This window comes from Entelurus aequoreus, linkage group LG28 (genome assembly GCF_033978785.1).
Source record: "Entelurus aequoreus isolate RoL-2023_Sb linkage group LG28, RoL_Eaeq_v1.1, whole genome shotgun sequence".
NCBI classification, from domain to species: Eukaryota; Metazoa; Chordata; class Actinopteri; order Syngnathiformes; family Syngnathidae; genus Entelurus; species Entelurus aequoreus.
This window is the reverse complement of record NC_084758.1, coordinates 34,841,814-34,858,567: the sequence shown is the minus strand read 5'-3', so window position 1 is coordinate 34,858,567 and position 16,754 is coordinate 34,841,814. Positions and strand designations below refer to the sequence as shown.

Sequence of the window (16,754 nt, the reverse complement as noted above, 5' to 3'; positions counted from 1 at the left end):
GATCTGCTATCCCCGTTTAAATAAAAAAAATTCATTTCAGTAGGCCTTTAAGGCCAGATTGCTGTGAAAATATGTCCAAAAGATTAAGAAGGTTCCGCAAACAATGAGGAAAAATCTTATCTTTGTGAATCGGCCTTTTCTGAAATGAACTTCATCAAGAACAAACACAGAACACGCCTCACTGATGCACATCTGCAAGACTCACTCAGAGTTGCAGTGTCAAGTTACACACCAGAGTACAACACACTAGTTAACAGCATGCAATGCCAGGCTTCCCACTAACTGACAAAGAAACAGATAACAGATTTGGTGTCCAGTTCAAAGTGTGACATGATTTAAAAATTTGAGTTTACTTTTGTATTTTACATGAGTTATTATTTGTACAAACATGGTGCAAAGTAATTCATGATTTGTTAAAAAATGTTAGTGGCTAGCTAGTTAAAATGGGATATTGTGATTTCACAAGACTGTCTTAGAAGTGAACATTTGAAAATTTTCAATTTGAAAAATGTGCACTTAGAGAAAATATAAAAATAAAGTGTTGCATATTGATATTTATCTGTTCCTATATATATTTATTGTGAGAAATCATTAAGATGATCAGTGTTCCCACAAAGATAAATATCATTAATTATTAATAATAACAGAGTTAAAGGTAAATTGAGCAAAGTGGCTACTTCTGGCAATTTATTTAAGTGTGTATCTAACTGGTAGCCCTTTGCATTAATCACTACCCAAGAAGTAGCCCTTGGTTTCAAAAAGGTTGCTGACCCCTGACTTACAGTATTTGACTTATTTCCAGGACATATACCTCACATGTGCACGTCATTAGTCAAATATCATCAAAACAAATAAAAGAAATATTATTTTCAGTCGCCTTTCAAAAAAATCATTTGCCGGCACAACAGCGACGCCCAGTGGTGTGATGGCCACATGACGACTTGTAAGAAGCCTGCAGCAATACTTTAAACAAACAGCGACGCCCAGTGGTGTGATGGCCACATGACGACTTGTAAGAAGCCTGCAGCAATACTTTAAACAAACAGCGACGCCCAGTGGTGTGATGGCCACATGACGACTTGTAAGAAGCCTGCAGCAATTCTTTAAACAAACAGCGACGCCCAGTGGTGTGATGGCCACATGACGACCTGTAAGAAGTTTACACAAATGCTTTAAACAAAAACAACTTTATGTTTTTAGGACTTGATCTGCAAACGTAATTTCACACTTTGATGCTGAGTCATCCTTTGTGCTGTCATCAAGTCCTCTAGTCCACTGGTTGTCACAGTCCTCTAGTCCTCCAGTCCTCTAGTCCTCTGGTTGTTACAGTCATCTAGTCCTCTGGTCCTCTGGTTGTTACAGTCCTGTAGTCCTCTGGTTGTTACAGTCATCTAGTCTTCTGGTTGTTACAGTCATCTAGTCCTCTGGTCCTCTGGTTGTTACAACCCTCTAGTCCTCTGGTTGTTACTGTCATCTAGTCCTCTGGTTATTATAGCCATGTAGTCCTCTGGTTGTTTCAGTCCTCTAGTTGTTACAGTCATCTAGTCCTCTGGTCCTCTGGTTGTTACAGTCCTGTAGTCCTCTGGTTGTTACAGTCATCTAGTCCTCTGGTCCTCTGGTTGTTACAGTCATCTAGTCCTCTGGTTGTTACAGTCATCTAGTCCTCTGGTTGTTACAGTCCTGTAGTCCTCTGGTTGTTACAGTCATCTAGTCCTCTGGTCCTCTGGTTGTTACAGTCATCTAGTCCTCTGGTTGTTACAGTCATCTAGTCCTCTGGTCCTCTGGTTGTTACTGTCATCTAGTCCTCTGGTTGTTATAGCCATGTAGTCCTCTGGTTGTTTCAGTCCTCTAGTCCTCTGTTTGTTACAGTCCTCTGGTCCTCTGGTTGTTACAGTCATCAAGTTCTCTGCTTGTTACAGTCATCTAGTTTTCCAACACATGCGTCTAACGAACTAGTCAATATGTATAATTCTAACTAACTAGTCCGTATGTATCATTCTAACTAACTAGTCCGTATATGTCATTCAAACTAACTAGTCCGTATGTATCATTCTAACAAACTAGTCCATATGTATCATTCTAACAAACTAGTCAGTATGTATCCTTCTAACAAACTAGTCCGTATGTATCATTCTAACTAAATAGTCCGTATGTATCATTCTAACAAACTAGTCCGTAGGTATCATTCTAACTAACTAGTCCGTATGTATCATTCTAGCCAACTAGTCAGTATGTATCATTCTAACAAACTAGTCCGTATGTATCATTCTAACTAAATAGTCCGTATGTATCATTCTAACAAACTAGTCAGTATGTATCATTCTAACTAACTAGTCAGTATGTATAATTCTAACTAACTAGTCAGTATGTGTCATTCCAACTAACTAGTCAGTATGTATAATTCTAACTAACTAGTCAGTATGTAGTAGGGCAGCACGGTGGCAGAGGGGTTAGTGCATCTGCCTCACAATACGAAGGTCCTGAGTAGTCTTGGGTTCAATCCCGGGCTTGGGATCTTTCTGTGTGGAGTTTGCATGTTCTCCCCGTGACTGCGTGGGTTCCCTCCGGGTACTCCGGCTTCCTCCCACCTCCAAAGACATGCACCTGGGGATAGGTTGATTGGCAACACTAAATTGGCCCCAGTGTGTGAATGTGAGTGTGAATGTTGTCTGTCTATCTGTGTTGGCCCTGCGATGAGGTGGCGACTTGTCCAGGGTGTACCCCGCCTTCCGCCCGATTGTAGCTGAGATAGGCTCCAGCGCCCCCCGCGACTCCGAAGGGAATAAGCGGTAGAAAATGGATGGATGGATGGATAGTCAGTATGTATCATTCTAACTAACTAGTCAGTATGTATAATTCTAACTAACTAAAGTTAGGGTTTTCCCGTGTATGTTGTTTTAATTCCTGTCTAGAGCTCTTATTTCTAGTTTTTACTTGTGTTTAGAATCATTTCCTGTCGGGATGCTCTTGTTTTGTCGGTACTTCCTGTCTGGTCTCTGTGTTTTGAAGCACCTTTACTTTATGTTCCGTCCCAGCTGATTCTGGTGAATCAGTTCTAGTTAGTCCCACCTAGAGGATCCTAGTACTTTGTAGACCTGGTGTGTTTGTTCCTTGCTTCCTGGGACAATTAAATGACTTTTATTTACATTCTGCATCCTTGGTGACATTTATTTGTATAATGTAAAATAGTTTTTATGTCAAATATTTTTATTTGCATACAACCAATTGTCCTTTGTTATCATTATCATAGAAAATGGATGGATGGATGGATATTTAACTAAGTAGAGGCACATTTACACAATGATTTGACTGTAATGTGTCAAGTCAAAAGTATTGGTATCGGCGGTATCGGCCTGTATTTACTTGGTTGATCTGCTCTTTTTCTAACAAGTCTTTGGAAAAAGCTCACTTTCATTTAATGTATTCATGATAAGCATTTGCCATCGTTATCACCTCACATGCGTATCAATACCTACTTGGTATCGGATTGATTGATTGATTGATTGAGACTTTTATTAGTAGATTGCACAGTGAAGTACATATTCCGTACAATTGACCACTAAATGGTAACACCCCAATAAGTTTTTCAACTTGTTTAAGTCGGGGTCCACTTAAATGGATTCATGATACAGATATATACTATCATATATACTATCATATATACTATCATAACTAACATAAATACTAGTTTGATTAGATCCATACTTTTGTTGCAGTTTTTTGGCGTTATACGTCCAGCAAATTACACAATTTTCTTCAAAGTTGGTGTTTCTCTTATTGGGTCTGTGCTGGGAACCTAAGCACATTTGGCCCCGCCCCCTCCCTTATTGGGTCTGTGCTGGGAACCTAAGCACATTTGGCCCCGCCCCCTCCCTTATTGGATCTGTGCTGGGAACCTAAGCACATTTGGCCCCGCCCCCTCCCTTATTGGGTCTGTGCTGGGAACCTAAGCACATTTGGCCCCGCCCCCTCCCTTATTGGGTCTGTGCTGGGAACAAAAGCACATTTGGCCCCACCCCCTCCCTTATTGGGTCTGTGCTGGGAACAAAAGCACATTTGGCCCCACCCCCTCCCTTATTGGGTCTGTGCTGGGAACCTAAGCACATTTGGCCCCGCCCCCTCCCTTATTGGATCTGTGCTGGGAACCTAAGCACATTTTGCCCCGCCCCCTCCCTTATTGGGTCTGTGCTGGGAACGAAAGCACATTTGGCCCCGCCCCCTCCCTTATTGGGTCTGTGCGGGGAACGAAAGCACATTTGGCCCCGCCCCCTCCCTTATTGGGTCTGTGCTGGGAACTAAAGCACATTTGGCCCCGCCCCCTCCCTTATTGGGTCTGTGCTGGGAACTAAAGCACATTTGGCCCCGCCCCCTCCCTTATTGGGTCTGTGCTGGGAACTAAAGCACATTTGGCCCCGCCCCCTCCCTTATTGGGTTGTGCAGGGAACGAAAGCACATTTGGCCCCGCCCCCTCCCTTATTGGGTCTGTGCTGGGAACTAAAGCACATTTGGCCCCGCCTCCTCCCTTATTGGGTCTGTGCTGGGAACGAAAGCACATTTGGCCCCGCCCCCTCCCTTATTGGGTCTGTGCGGGGAACGAAAGCATATTTGGCCCCGCCCCCTCCCTTATTGGGTCTGTGCTGGGAACTAAAGCACATTTGGCCCCGCCCCCTCCCTTATTGGGTCTGTGCTGGGAACTAAAGCCCATTTGGCCCCGCCCCCTCCCTTATTGGATCTGTGCTGGGAACTAAAGCACATTTGGCCCCACCCCCTCCCTTATTGGGTCTGTGCTGGGAACTAAAGCACATTTGGCCCCGCCTCCTCCCTTATTGGGTCTGTGCTGGGAACTAAACCACATTTGGCCCCGCCCCTCCCTTATTGGGTCTGTGCTGGGAATTAAAGCACATTTGGCCCCGCCCCCTCCCTTCTTGGGTCTGTGCTGGGAATTAAAGCACATTTGGCCCCGCCCCCTCCCTTATTGGGTCTGTGCTGGGAACTAAACCACATTTGGCCCCGCCCCCTCCCTTATTGGGTCTGTGCTGGGAACAAAAGCACATTTGGCCCCGCCCCCTCCCTTATTGGGTCTGTGCTGGGAACGAAAGCACATTTGGCCGCGCCTCCTCCCTCAGACACAAAATCAACAGAACAGGATGTGATATTTTAATTTTTTTTTGCATGCATCCATTTTTCTACTGCTTGTCCCTTTCGGGGTCGCGGGGGTGCTGTTTTTTTTTTTTTGTTGTTGTTGCATTATTTACATAAATACTGTATATGTGGCACAATTTATTGTGCATATATACTCTATAGTCTATACATACATATAGATACAATAATTAAAACTATATAAACATACATGACATATTTTATAAATATTTATTTGTATACTGTGACCTTGGTTTTAGGTCATAAACGTGTTTTGCGTTTGTCCTGTGTTTTATGGTGATCATAGCTGACTAAGTAGAGGCACATTTACAAAGTATTTGACCATAATGTTTCAAGTAAGAAGTATCTGTATTGGTATCGGCGGTATTCCCCCATATTTACTTGGTTGATTGATACCGAAATCATCTGTATCGCCCAGCCGGTCTTTCCCAACAAGTCTTTGAAAAAAGCTCAAGTTGATGTATTTCATGTATTCATTATATGTCTTTTGTCTGCGTGTAAACTACAAATTTTGATGAAATGTTCTGGGTGGGGTATTACTTAGGACGGAGTCCGCCCTAGTGGCTCCCTGGAGCATTTTTCAAAAAGGATTGAAAATGGAAAAAGATGGGGGGAAAATTATTTTTTTGTTTGTCCACCAAAGGTTTTATACTGTGCGTGAATGCTGTTGTTGGTGTTCTTGACTTGTTGAAGTGCTAATCGTGCATATTTGGTCAGTCCATGACTGCAAGCTAATAAATATTAACATGCTATTTAGGCTAGCTATATTTACATATAGCATCATTATGCCTCATTTTTTGATAGTAGGCTAATATAGCTAATGTAGACACTTACATCATGTGTTTCCTTCATTATAATACTTATATAAGACTTATAGAGTCATTTTGATAGTAGGCTAATATAGCTAATATAGACACTTACATCATGTGTTGCCTTCATTATAACACTTATATAAGACTTTACATTTTTTGCGGCTCCAGACAAGGTTTTTTATTTTTTATTTTTGGGTACAATATGGCTCTTTCAACGTTTTGGGTTGCCGACACCTGACTTAGGACAATCCTTACCACTCGACGTAAAAAAAAGGGTCAAAATATTGTTTAAATTAATTTAATGGGAACCTAAACACTTGAATTATTAGTTAGTAAGCTGTATATGAATATAATATATGTAATAGTTGTTTATTATTAGTTAGTAAGCTGTATATGAATATAATATATGTAATAGTTGTTTATTATTAGTTAGTAAGCTGTATATGAATATAATATATGTAATAGTTGTTTATTATTAGTTAGTAAGCTGTATATGAATATAATATATGTAATAGTTGTTTATTATTAGTTAGTAAGCTGTATATGAATATAACATATGTAATAGTTGTTTATTGTTAGTTAGTAAACTGTATATGAATATAATATATGTAATAGTTGTTCATTATTAGTTAGTAAGCTGTATATGAATATAATATATGTAATAGTTGTTTATTGTTAGTTAGTAAACTGTATATGAATATAATATATGTAATAGTTGTTCATTATTAGTTATTAAGTGGTATATGAATATAATATATGTAATACTTGTCTATTATTAGTTAGTAAGCTGTATATTAATATAATATATGTCATAGTTGTTTATTATTAGTTAGTAAGCTGTATATGAATATAATATATGTAATAGTTGTTTATTATTAGTTAGTAAGCAGTATATGAATATAATATATGTAATAGTTGTTTATTGTTAGTAAACTGTATATGAATATAATATATGTAATAGTTGTTTATTATTAGTTATTAAGTTGTATATGAATATAATACGTCATAGTTGTTTATTATTAGTTAGTAAGCTGTATATGAATATAATATATGTAATAGTTGTTTATTATTAGTTAGTAAGCTGTATATGAATATAATATATGTAAAAGTTGTTTATTATTAGTTAGTAAACTGTATATGAATATAATATATGTCATAGTTGTTTATTATTAGTTAGTAAGCAGTATATGAATATAATATATGTCATAGTTGTTTATTATTAGTTAGTAAGCTGTATATGAATATAATATATGTAATAGTTGTTTATTATTAGTTAGTAAGCTGTATATGAATATAATATATGTAATAGTTGTTTATTATTAGTTAGTAAGCTGCATATGAATATAATATATGTAATAGTTGTTTATTATTAGTTAGTAAGCTGCATATGAATATAATATATGTAATAGTTGTTTATTATTAGTTAGTAAGCTGCATATGAATATAATAGATGTTTTGGTTGAAGTCTAGGCGTGTGTAGCGGGTCTGCGTGATGACGTCATCAGGGCGACGTCAGCGCTGTGCAGGAATGTGCGCAAACTTTGACTTCTTTCTCCTCCTTCTTCGCCGCCCTCGACCTGTTTAAAGTTGTCTCGAATCTCAGCGGCACCTTGGAGAAGGTCGTGGCGGGAGCGTGGGTGAGTGTGGCGGGCCTGAGGGCGAGGGTGGTCGGCCTGAAAGCGACCTTTTAGTCGCCTGCTGAGTGTCGGGCGGAGCAAAGTTTGCAGGAGTTGGAGAGAAAATGGCGGCCCAGCAGGACGAGGAGTCGCTGTCCTGTTTGTGAACTTTGTCATGTTTGTTATTTGGAGTTAAGTCCTCCTAATGACGACTAGTTACTACACTAACTTGTTTCTTCTTGTCCGGCACTTCTCCTCCTGCTCGTCTCGCTGCTCTTCACTTCCGCCAACTTAGCAGAAAGTTTAAAATGGAGGCAGCAAATCTCGACGTCCTCGCCAAACATTTCTAGTCAGAATTCTGATTTTAATCACCTTCTTATAGTCAGAATTCTGCTTTTAATCACCTTTTTTATAGTCAGAATTCTGCTTTTTTTCTAGTCATGAGTCCGCTTTTACTCACCTTTTTTCCCCAGTCGTGAGTCCGCTTTTAATCAGTTGTTTTGACTTAAGTTCCCTCGACGGTGTTTATGGTTTATAGCCAAGAAGCTGCTTCGTGACTGAAGACTCTTTTATGAACAACAACAACAAACATTTGAGCCACGTTAAAGCGAGAAACTTTGCCATGTCAGCTCCTTTAAAGGCAGAAAGTTGTCGAAGGAGTGAAAGTGTCGCTGTCGACTCTGCTGGTGCTGCTTTCAAAATGGCGGACATTGTTGCTACTTTCACTGACAGTTGTCTGGCTTGATTTTGGATGGTCGAAACCTTTTATTTTCAATATTCAACAATTACATACAATCAAATCAATTATAATAATCAAAACAAGTACAGAAACGTACAAAAAAAAACAGCGCCAGGGGGTTGTAAACTCAATAAAGCAACTAAAGAAGAATACCATATATATATATATATATATATATATATATATATATATATATATATATATATATATATATATATATATATATATATATATATATATGTATTATATATATATGTATTAGGGCTGTGAATCTTTGGGTGTCCCATGATTCAATTCAATATCGATTCTTGGGGTCACAATTCGATTCAAAATCGATTTTTTCCGATTCAACGCAATTCCCGATTCAAAAGGATTGTCTATTCATGGAATACATAGATTTCAGCAGGATCTACCCCAGTCTGCTGACATGCAAGCAGAGTGGTAGATTTTTGTAAAAAGCTTTTATAATTGTAAAGGACAATGTTTTATCAACTGATTGCAATAATGTACATTTGTTTGAACTATTAAATGAACCAAAAATATGACCTATTTTATCTTTGTGCAAATATTGGACACAGTGTGTTGTCAAGCTTATGAGATGCGATGCAAGTGTAAGCCACTGTCACACTATTGTTCTTTTATTTATTTATTTTTAAATGTCTAATGATAATGTCAATGAGGTATTTTCAATCACTGCTATGTTGAAATTGTAACTAATATTGATACTGTTGTTGATAATATTCATTTTTGTTTCACTACTTTTGGTTTGTTCTGTGTGGTGTTTGTGTTGCTGGGTCGGGTTTGGTTTTGGAATTGGATTGCATTGTTATGGTATTGCTGTGTATTGTTTTGTTGGATTGATTAATTTAAAAAAATTAAAAATCGATTTTTTAAAAATGAGAATCGGTTCTGAATCGCACAACGTGAGAATCGCAATTAGAATTTGAATCGATTTTTTCCCACACCCCTAATTCGCACCCACCTGCACAAATGTACTTCAAAATGTAACAATCAAAATAAATATGCCTTTTTTTTTGTTTACTAGGGCATGCATATATAATATGCATTAGTTTGACCATTTAAAATCAACGATAACAAAAAGGAAATGCTTGGAAATAGCATAAAAATCCCCCAAAACTTGGAAAAACGCGATTCATAGCGTTACTTTATATTTTGATAAATCATCATAAATAGGTATTGATCAATCTTTAAGCTGTGTGTATTTGATATCAGTTTGCTTTTGACATCTTATTTAGAATTGTAGTTGAAACTTTTACAACCTTGTGTTGCGCTCATGATGGCGTAACCAAAGTACATTATTTTGAATATTTATTCCCTTTTTTACATTTAGTTTATTTAAATATACTGTGTTTTATGCTTTTTTCTTTTTGGAACATGTACTATACATATAATACAACAAAGTCCAATATAAAATTATAGTTTCTAGCAATACTTTAATTTTGCCTTTGAAAGTAACACTCCAATGTCCATTAATGGAGCTGTACACACACACACGTGTATATATATATATATATATATATATATATATATATATATATATATATATATATATATATATATATATATATATATATATATATATATATATATATATATATATATATATATATATATATATATATATATATATATATACACATATATGTGTGTGTATATATATATATGTGTATTTATATATATATATGTATATGTGTGTGTGTGTGTGTGTGTGTGTGTGTGTGTGTGTGTGTGTGTGTGTGTAACAAAATGTAAAGCCATAGGCTCACGCAAGTTCCATAAATAATTCACATTTGGAAGACAGCATCATAGTTTTCACAGCTTTTTGCTTGTTAGAGATAGAGAGCAAACACACAGAGTAAACACTCTGAGTTAACACACTATAAGGAAACACACTATGAGTAAACACACTATGAGTAAACGGTAAACACTATGAGTAAACAGTAAACACTATGAGTAAACAGTAAACACTGAGTAAACACTATGAGTAAACACTGAGTAAACAGTAAACACTATGAGTAAACCGTAAACACTATAAGTAAACACTATGAGTGAACCGTAAACACTATAAGTAAACACTATGAGTAAACAGTAAACACTATGAGTGAACAGTAAACACTATAAGTAAACACTATGAGTGAACAGTAAACACTATGAGTGAACAGTAAACACTATGAGTAAACAGTAAACACTATGAGTAAACAGTAAACACTATAAGTAAACGGCAAACACTATAAGTAAACACTATGAGTAAACAGTAAACACTATGAGTAAACAGTAAACACTATGAGTAAACACTATGAGTAAGCAGTAAACACTATAAGTAAACACTATGAGTAAAGATGCTGGGAGCGATGCACAAAAAGTGTTTCTTAGAAAAGGAGGTGACCGATGTGAGATTTAAGGTCCATGCTGTCGTCTCAGCAGGAAGTCAACATGGCCACATCCTCCATGTTCTCCATGGAGGCTTTTCCTGTTGGTGTTTCCATGATGGACACCGATCAGAACCTCGGTGAGTTGGACAGAAATTCCGCCGCCCCTCAACTTGTGATGCTGGCCAACGTGGCGGTGGAGGGTTACGGCGAGGGCAGCGTGGCGGACGAGAAGGAGATGATGGAGCTGATGACGGTGGGCTGCAGCTACTCAGACAGCGAGGATGAGAACGTCATCAGGTAGTATGGCGTCAAGTCCACCCATGCAGTCAAGTTGACAAGTGCTGACATGCCCCACCCACTTTTCCCAGGTACACTTACGACAACGGAAACCCCGGTGAGGTCTGCAGTGTGGACTACTCCGAGACTGTGGGCCTTTGTGCTGTTCAAGGACTAAATGATGGCCAAGAGGACAAGGACTTGTCCAAAGACTCTGAAGAACCCAAAGCCCAGGCGGACCCAAAAGCCAAAGACGGGCCCCCTGGGCGGGTCCTGTCAGAGGCCGTGAAGAAGAAGAAGCCTCTTCATTGTAAACCCTGTCAGTTCCAAGCTGAGAACGAGGAGGAGTTTGTGGAACACCTGAGAACACACGCCAGCAAGAAGATGATGGTGATCAACCGGGTGAAGGGGCGGAGCAAAGGTCAAGAGGCGGAAGCAGGCCAAGGTCAGTCGGCGTCATGTGAGGAGGAGGAGGAGGAGCCCAGCGCTGAGAGCAAAGGCTTGATTTGCTGCGAACGCTGCGGCTACAACACCAACCGCCTGGACCACTACGTGGCACACCTGAAACACCACACCAAGGAGGGCGACGACCACAGGTGGGAAGGCCTCCATCTTGTTTGTTCTTTTCTAAAACTTGTGTCTGCAGGGTGTTCAAGTGCACCCTCAGTCAGTACCATCTTGTTTGTATAAGACATCTTCTAACACTAATGTCTGCAGGGTGTTCAAGTGCACCTTGTGTGCATACAGCACCATCAGTCAGTACCATCTTGTTTGTATAAGACATCTTCTAACACTAATGTCTGCAGGGTGTTCAAGTGCACCATCAGTCAGTACCATCTTGTTTGTATAAGACATCTTCTAACACTAATGTCTGCAGGGTGTTCAAGTGCACCATCAGTCAGTACCATCTTGTTTGTATAAGACATCTTCTAACACCAATGTCTGCAGGGTGTTCAAGTGCACCATCAGTCAGTACCATCTTGTTTGTATAAGACATCTTCTAACACTAATGTCTGCAGGGTGTTCAAGTGCACCTTGTGTGCATACAGCACCATCAGTCAGTACCACTGGAGGAAACACCTGAGGAACCATTTCCCCAGCAAGCTGCACACCTGCACTCAGTGTTCCTACTACTCAGACCGCAAGAGCAACTACATCCAGCACATCCGCACACACACAGGTGAGTCCTCACCCGCGCTGTCGTGCGCCTCATTCCTGCATGCTCACCTGCTCTGGCCTTCTAGGTGTGCGTCCTTTCCAGTGCCCGTTCTGCCAGTACTCCAGCTCCCAGAAGACACACCTGACCAGACACATGAGGACTCACTCAGGTCAGTCACAACACGATACTTGAATTGTTGACTTGTCTTCCTTCACTCATGCACTCCATGGAGGAGAGACACGGTAAACACTTTAATGACTTCTTTCTGTGTGCTCTTGTCTCATGACATATGCAGTGTTTCCTATACTGTACATGTACAGTATCTCATCATACACACATGACATATGCAGTGTTTGATCGGTGTCATGTAGTCATTGAGTTAATCAAAGGGCGGTCATTGGGTTAATCAAAGGGCGGTCATTGGGTTAATCAAGGGGCGGTCATTGGGTTAATCAAAGGGCGGTCATTGGGTTAATCAAAGGGCGGTCATTGGGTTAATCAAGGGGCGGTCATTGGGTTAATCAAAGGGCGGTCATTGGGTTAATCAAAGGGCGGTCATTGGGTTAATCAAAGGGCGGTCATTGGGTTAATCAAGGGGCGGTCATTGGGTTAATCAAAGGGCGGTCATTGGGTTAATCAAAGGGCCGTCATTGGGTTAATCAAAGGGCCGTCAAAGGGCGGTCATTGGGTCAATCAAAGGGCGGTCATTGGGTCAATCAAAGGGCGGTCATTGGGTTAATCAAAGGGCGGTCATTGGGTTAATCAAAGGGCGGTCATTGGGTTATCAAAGGGCGGTCATTGGGTTAATCAAAGGGCGGTCATTGAGTTAATCAAAGGGCGGTCATTGGGTTATCAAAGGGCGTTCATTGGGTTAATCAAAGGGCGGTCATTGGGTTAATCAAAGGGCCGTCAAAGGGCGGTCATTGGGTTAATCAAAGGGCGGTCATTGGGTCAATCAAAGGGCGGTCATTGGGTTATCAAAGGGCGGTCATTGGGTTAATCAAAGGGCGGTCATTGGGTTATCAAAGGGCGGTCATTGGGTTAATCAAAGGGCGGTCATTGAGTTAATCAAAGGGCGGTCATTGGGTTATCAAAGGGCGGTCATTGCGTTAATCAAAGGGCGGTCATTGGGTTAATCAAAGGGCGGTCATTGGGTTAATCAAGGGGCGGTCATTGGGTTAATCAAAGGGCGGTCATTGGGTTAATCAAAGGGCCGTCAAAGGGCGGTCATTGGGTTAATCAAAGGGCGGTCATTGGGTCAATCAAAGGGCGGTCATTGGGTCAATCAAAGGGCGGTCATTGGGTTATCAAAGGGCCGTCAAAGGGCGGTCATTGGGTTAATCAAAGGGTGGTCATTGGGTCAATCAAAGGGCGGTCATTGGGTCAATCAAAGGGCGGTCATTGGGTTATCAAAGGGCGGTCATTGGGTTATCAAAGGGCGGTCATTGAGTTAATCAAAGGGCCGTCAAAGGGCGGTCATTGGGTTAATCAAAGGGCGGTCATTGGGTCAATCAAAGGGCGGTCATTGGGTCAATCAAAGGGCGGTCATTGGGTCAATCAAAGGGCGGTCATTGGGTCAATCAAAGGGCGGTCATTGGGTTATCATAGGGCGGTCATTGGGTCAATCAAAGGGCGGTCATTGGGTCAATCAAAGGGCGGTCATTGGGTCAATCAAAGGGCGGTCATTGGGTCAATCAAAGGGCGGTCATTGGGTCAATCAAAGGGCGGTCATTGGGTTATCAAAGGGCGGTCATTGGGTTATCAAAGGGCGGTCATTGAGTTAATCAAAGGGCAGTTGTAGTAGTTGTAGTGTACACACACAGTGTAGTTGTCAGTAGGCGTTGCTAACTGTGTGTGTGTGTGTGTGTGTGTGTGTGTGTGTGTGTGTGTGTGTGTGCAGGTGAGCGACCCTTCAAGTGCGAGAGCTGCGACTACCTGGCGGCCAATCAGCACGAGGTGACCCGCCACGCCCGCCAGGTCCACAACGGTCCTAAGCCCCTGGTGTGTCCCTACTGTGACTACAAGACTGCTGACCGCAGCAACTTCAAGAAGCACGTGGAGCTCCACCTCAACCCTCGCCAGTTCCTGTGCCCGCTCTGCAAGTACGCCGCCTCCAAGAAGTGCAACCTGCAGTACCACATCAAGTCTCGCCATGCGGGCTGCCAGGTCACGCTGGACGTCTCCAAGGTCAAACTGCGCCTGAAGAAACACCAGTCCTCCACCAAGATGGACGAGGAGGAGGACGAGGAGGAGCTGGATCAGGAGCACAAATCCTCAGACCCCGTCAAGAAACACCAGTCCTCCACCAAGATGGACCACGCCGAGGACTTTGAGGAGGTTGACCAGGAGCACAAATCCTCAGACCCCATCAATCTGTCCTTGGACCAAGGGCAAGAACCCAAGGAAGTTCCCAGGAAAAGTAAGGTGGCCAAGACCGACAAGTGGGAGGGCAGACCAAAGAAGACCAAGGAGAACCACCAGGACGTGAGCGCCACCAAGACCAAGAGAAGAGTCAAGAAGGCAGCAGCTGATGGACCACCTGACCCACCTCCAGATGGCCAGTGTGTGCAGACAAAAGTGGGAGGAGCCGAGAAGCCTAGAAGAGCCAAACCAGAAGAACCTGCTCAGACTCTGGTCCAGCAGAAGAGAGAAAAGGACAGGAAGAGAAAAGCGCCGGACCTTTCTTCAGAGTCATCCAGCGTGCCCGCCCCCAAAGCCCGGCGGGTCAGACCTGGCAGCAAGTCCACTTCCAAAGACCAGGTGAGCCTTGAGTCCGCTAAGAGGACCAGGAGGTCCACCAGGAAGTCCCCGCTAAAGGTACAAGAAGATGCACAGGAACGCTCCGTCGACGCTGCATGTCAGGTGAGCACCACGCCACACCCCAGTGAAGACCTCCCCCCTGTGGTGCCGCCCACTTCACCCATCCGCCCTTCTTCGCCGCCACCGGACAAAACGGCCGAACCGGACAAAACGGCCGAACCGGAAGATGACGAAGGTGTCCACAGCAGCCACGAAGGAGCCAGCGACATCAGCGACAGCGCCTCGGAAGGCAGCGTGGACTCTGGCCTCAACAGCAACGCCGCCAACAACGACCCCGAGACCCCCACCCAGGAGATCCCCTCCCCCACCCAGCTGAAAAGTCACATGTGCATCTTCTGTGACCGCCACTTCCCCCTGGAGGCCGAGTACCGCCGCCACCTCAACCGCCACCTGGTCAACGTCTACTACATGGACGACCAGTAGGATGATGTCATCACGTCTACTACGTGGACAACCAGTAGGATGATGTCATCATGTAGACTACATCGACCACCAGTAGGATGTCATCACGTCTACTACGTGGACGACCAGTAGGATGATGTCATCATGTAGACTACATGGACGACCAGTAGGATGATGTCATTATGTAGACTACATGGACGACCAGTAGGATGATGTCATTATGTAGACTACATGGACGACCAGTAGGATGATGTCATCATGTCTACTACGTGGACGACCAGTAGGATGATGTCATCATGTCTACTACATAGACGACCAGTAGGATGATGTCATCATGTCTGCTACGTGGACGGCCAGTAGGATGATGTCATCATGTCTACTACATGGACGCCTAGTAGGATGTCATCACGTCTACTACATGGACAACCAGTAGGATGATGTCATCACATCTACTACATGGACGACCAGTAGGATGATGTCATCATGTCTACTACATGGACGACCAGTAGGATGATGTCATCACGTCTACTACATAGACGACTAGTCGGATGATGTCATCATGTCTACTACATGGACGACCAGTAGGATGATGTCATCATGTCTACTACATGGACGCCTAGTAGGATGATGTCATCATGTCTACTACATGGACGCACAGCAGGATGATGTCATCATGTCTACTACATGGACGCCTAGTAGGATGATGTCATCATGTCTACTCCGTGGACGCCTAGTAGGATGATGTCATGTCTACTACATGGACGCCTAGTAAGATGATGTCATCATGTCTACTACGTGGACGACCGGTAGGATGATGTCATCATGTCTACTACGTGGACGACCAGTAGGATGTCATCACGTCTACTACATGGACCAGTAGGATGATGTCATCATGTCTACTACATGGATGCCCAGCCGGATGATGTCATCATGTAGACTACGTGGACACCCAGTAGGATGATGTCATCATGTCTACTACATGGACGCCTAGTAGGATGATGTCATCATGTTTACGATATGGACACCAAGTAGGATGTCATCACATGGACTACATGGACGCCTAGTATGATGATGTCATCACATGGACCGATTCTATGGTCAAAGGTCAACAGCACGGATTTTCTCTGACAATCAGACCTTTTTTTCTTTTTACTTTCTGAGCGCTTGTCAGACTTTGTGCAATAAATCATTTTTCATATCAACAAACTTGTGAAGATCTGCTGGCTTTCACACCTCAGGACTGATGTCATTGTTAGTTTGTGTGCACACAAGTTGTGTTGATGTGGTCATTGTTAGTTTGTGTGCACACAAGTTGTGTTGATGTGGTCATTGTTAGTTTGTGTGCACACAAGTTGTGTTGATTCAACTAAACAACCT

At 42.2% G+C, this 16,754-nt stretch overlaps 1 protein-coding gene across 2 annotated transcripts; it reads left to right on the top strand.

The window, feature by feature from the left end:
- Positions 1-7,500: 7,500 nt before the first annotated feature.
- LOC133645206 (RE1-silencing transcription factor B-like) lies at positions 7,501-16,712 on the top strand. 2 transcript variants are annotated; one of them, XM_062040081.1, is made up of 6 exons: positions 7,501-7,609; positions 10,773-11,017; positions 11,089-11,592; positions 12,016-12,176; positions 12,241-12,324; positions 14,056-16,712. In XM_062040081.1, the coding sequence occupies exons 2-6, from the start codon at positions 10,782-10,784 to the stop codon at positions 15,396-15,398; spliced, it is 2,328 nt and encodes a 775-aa protein (XP_061896065.1). In that variant the 5' UTR covers positions 7,501-7,609; positions 10,773-10,781; the 3' UTR covers positions 15,399-16,712. The 2 variants fall into 2 exon arrangements, with proteins under 2 accessions (XP_061896065.1, XP_061896066.1); XM_062040082.1 differs by having other exon boundaries at positions 7,504-7,609; positions 10,770-11,017.
- Positions 16,713-16,754: the final 42 nt, after the last annotated feature.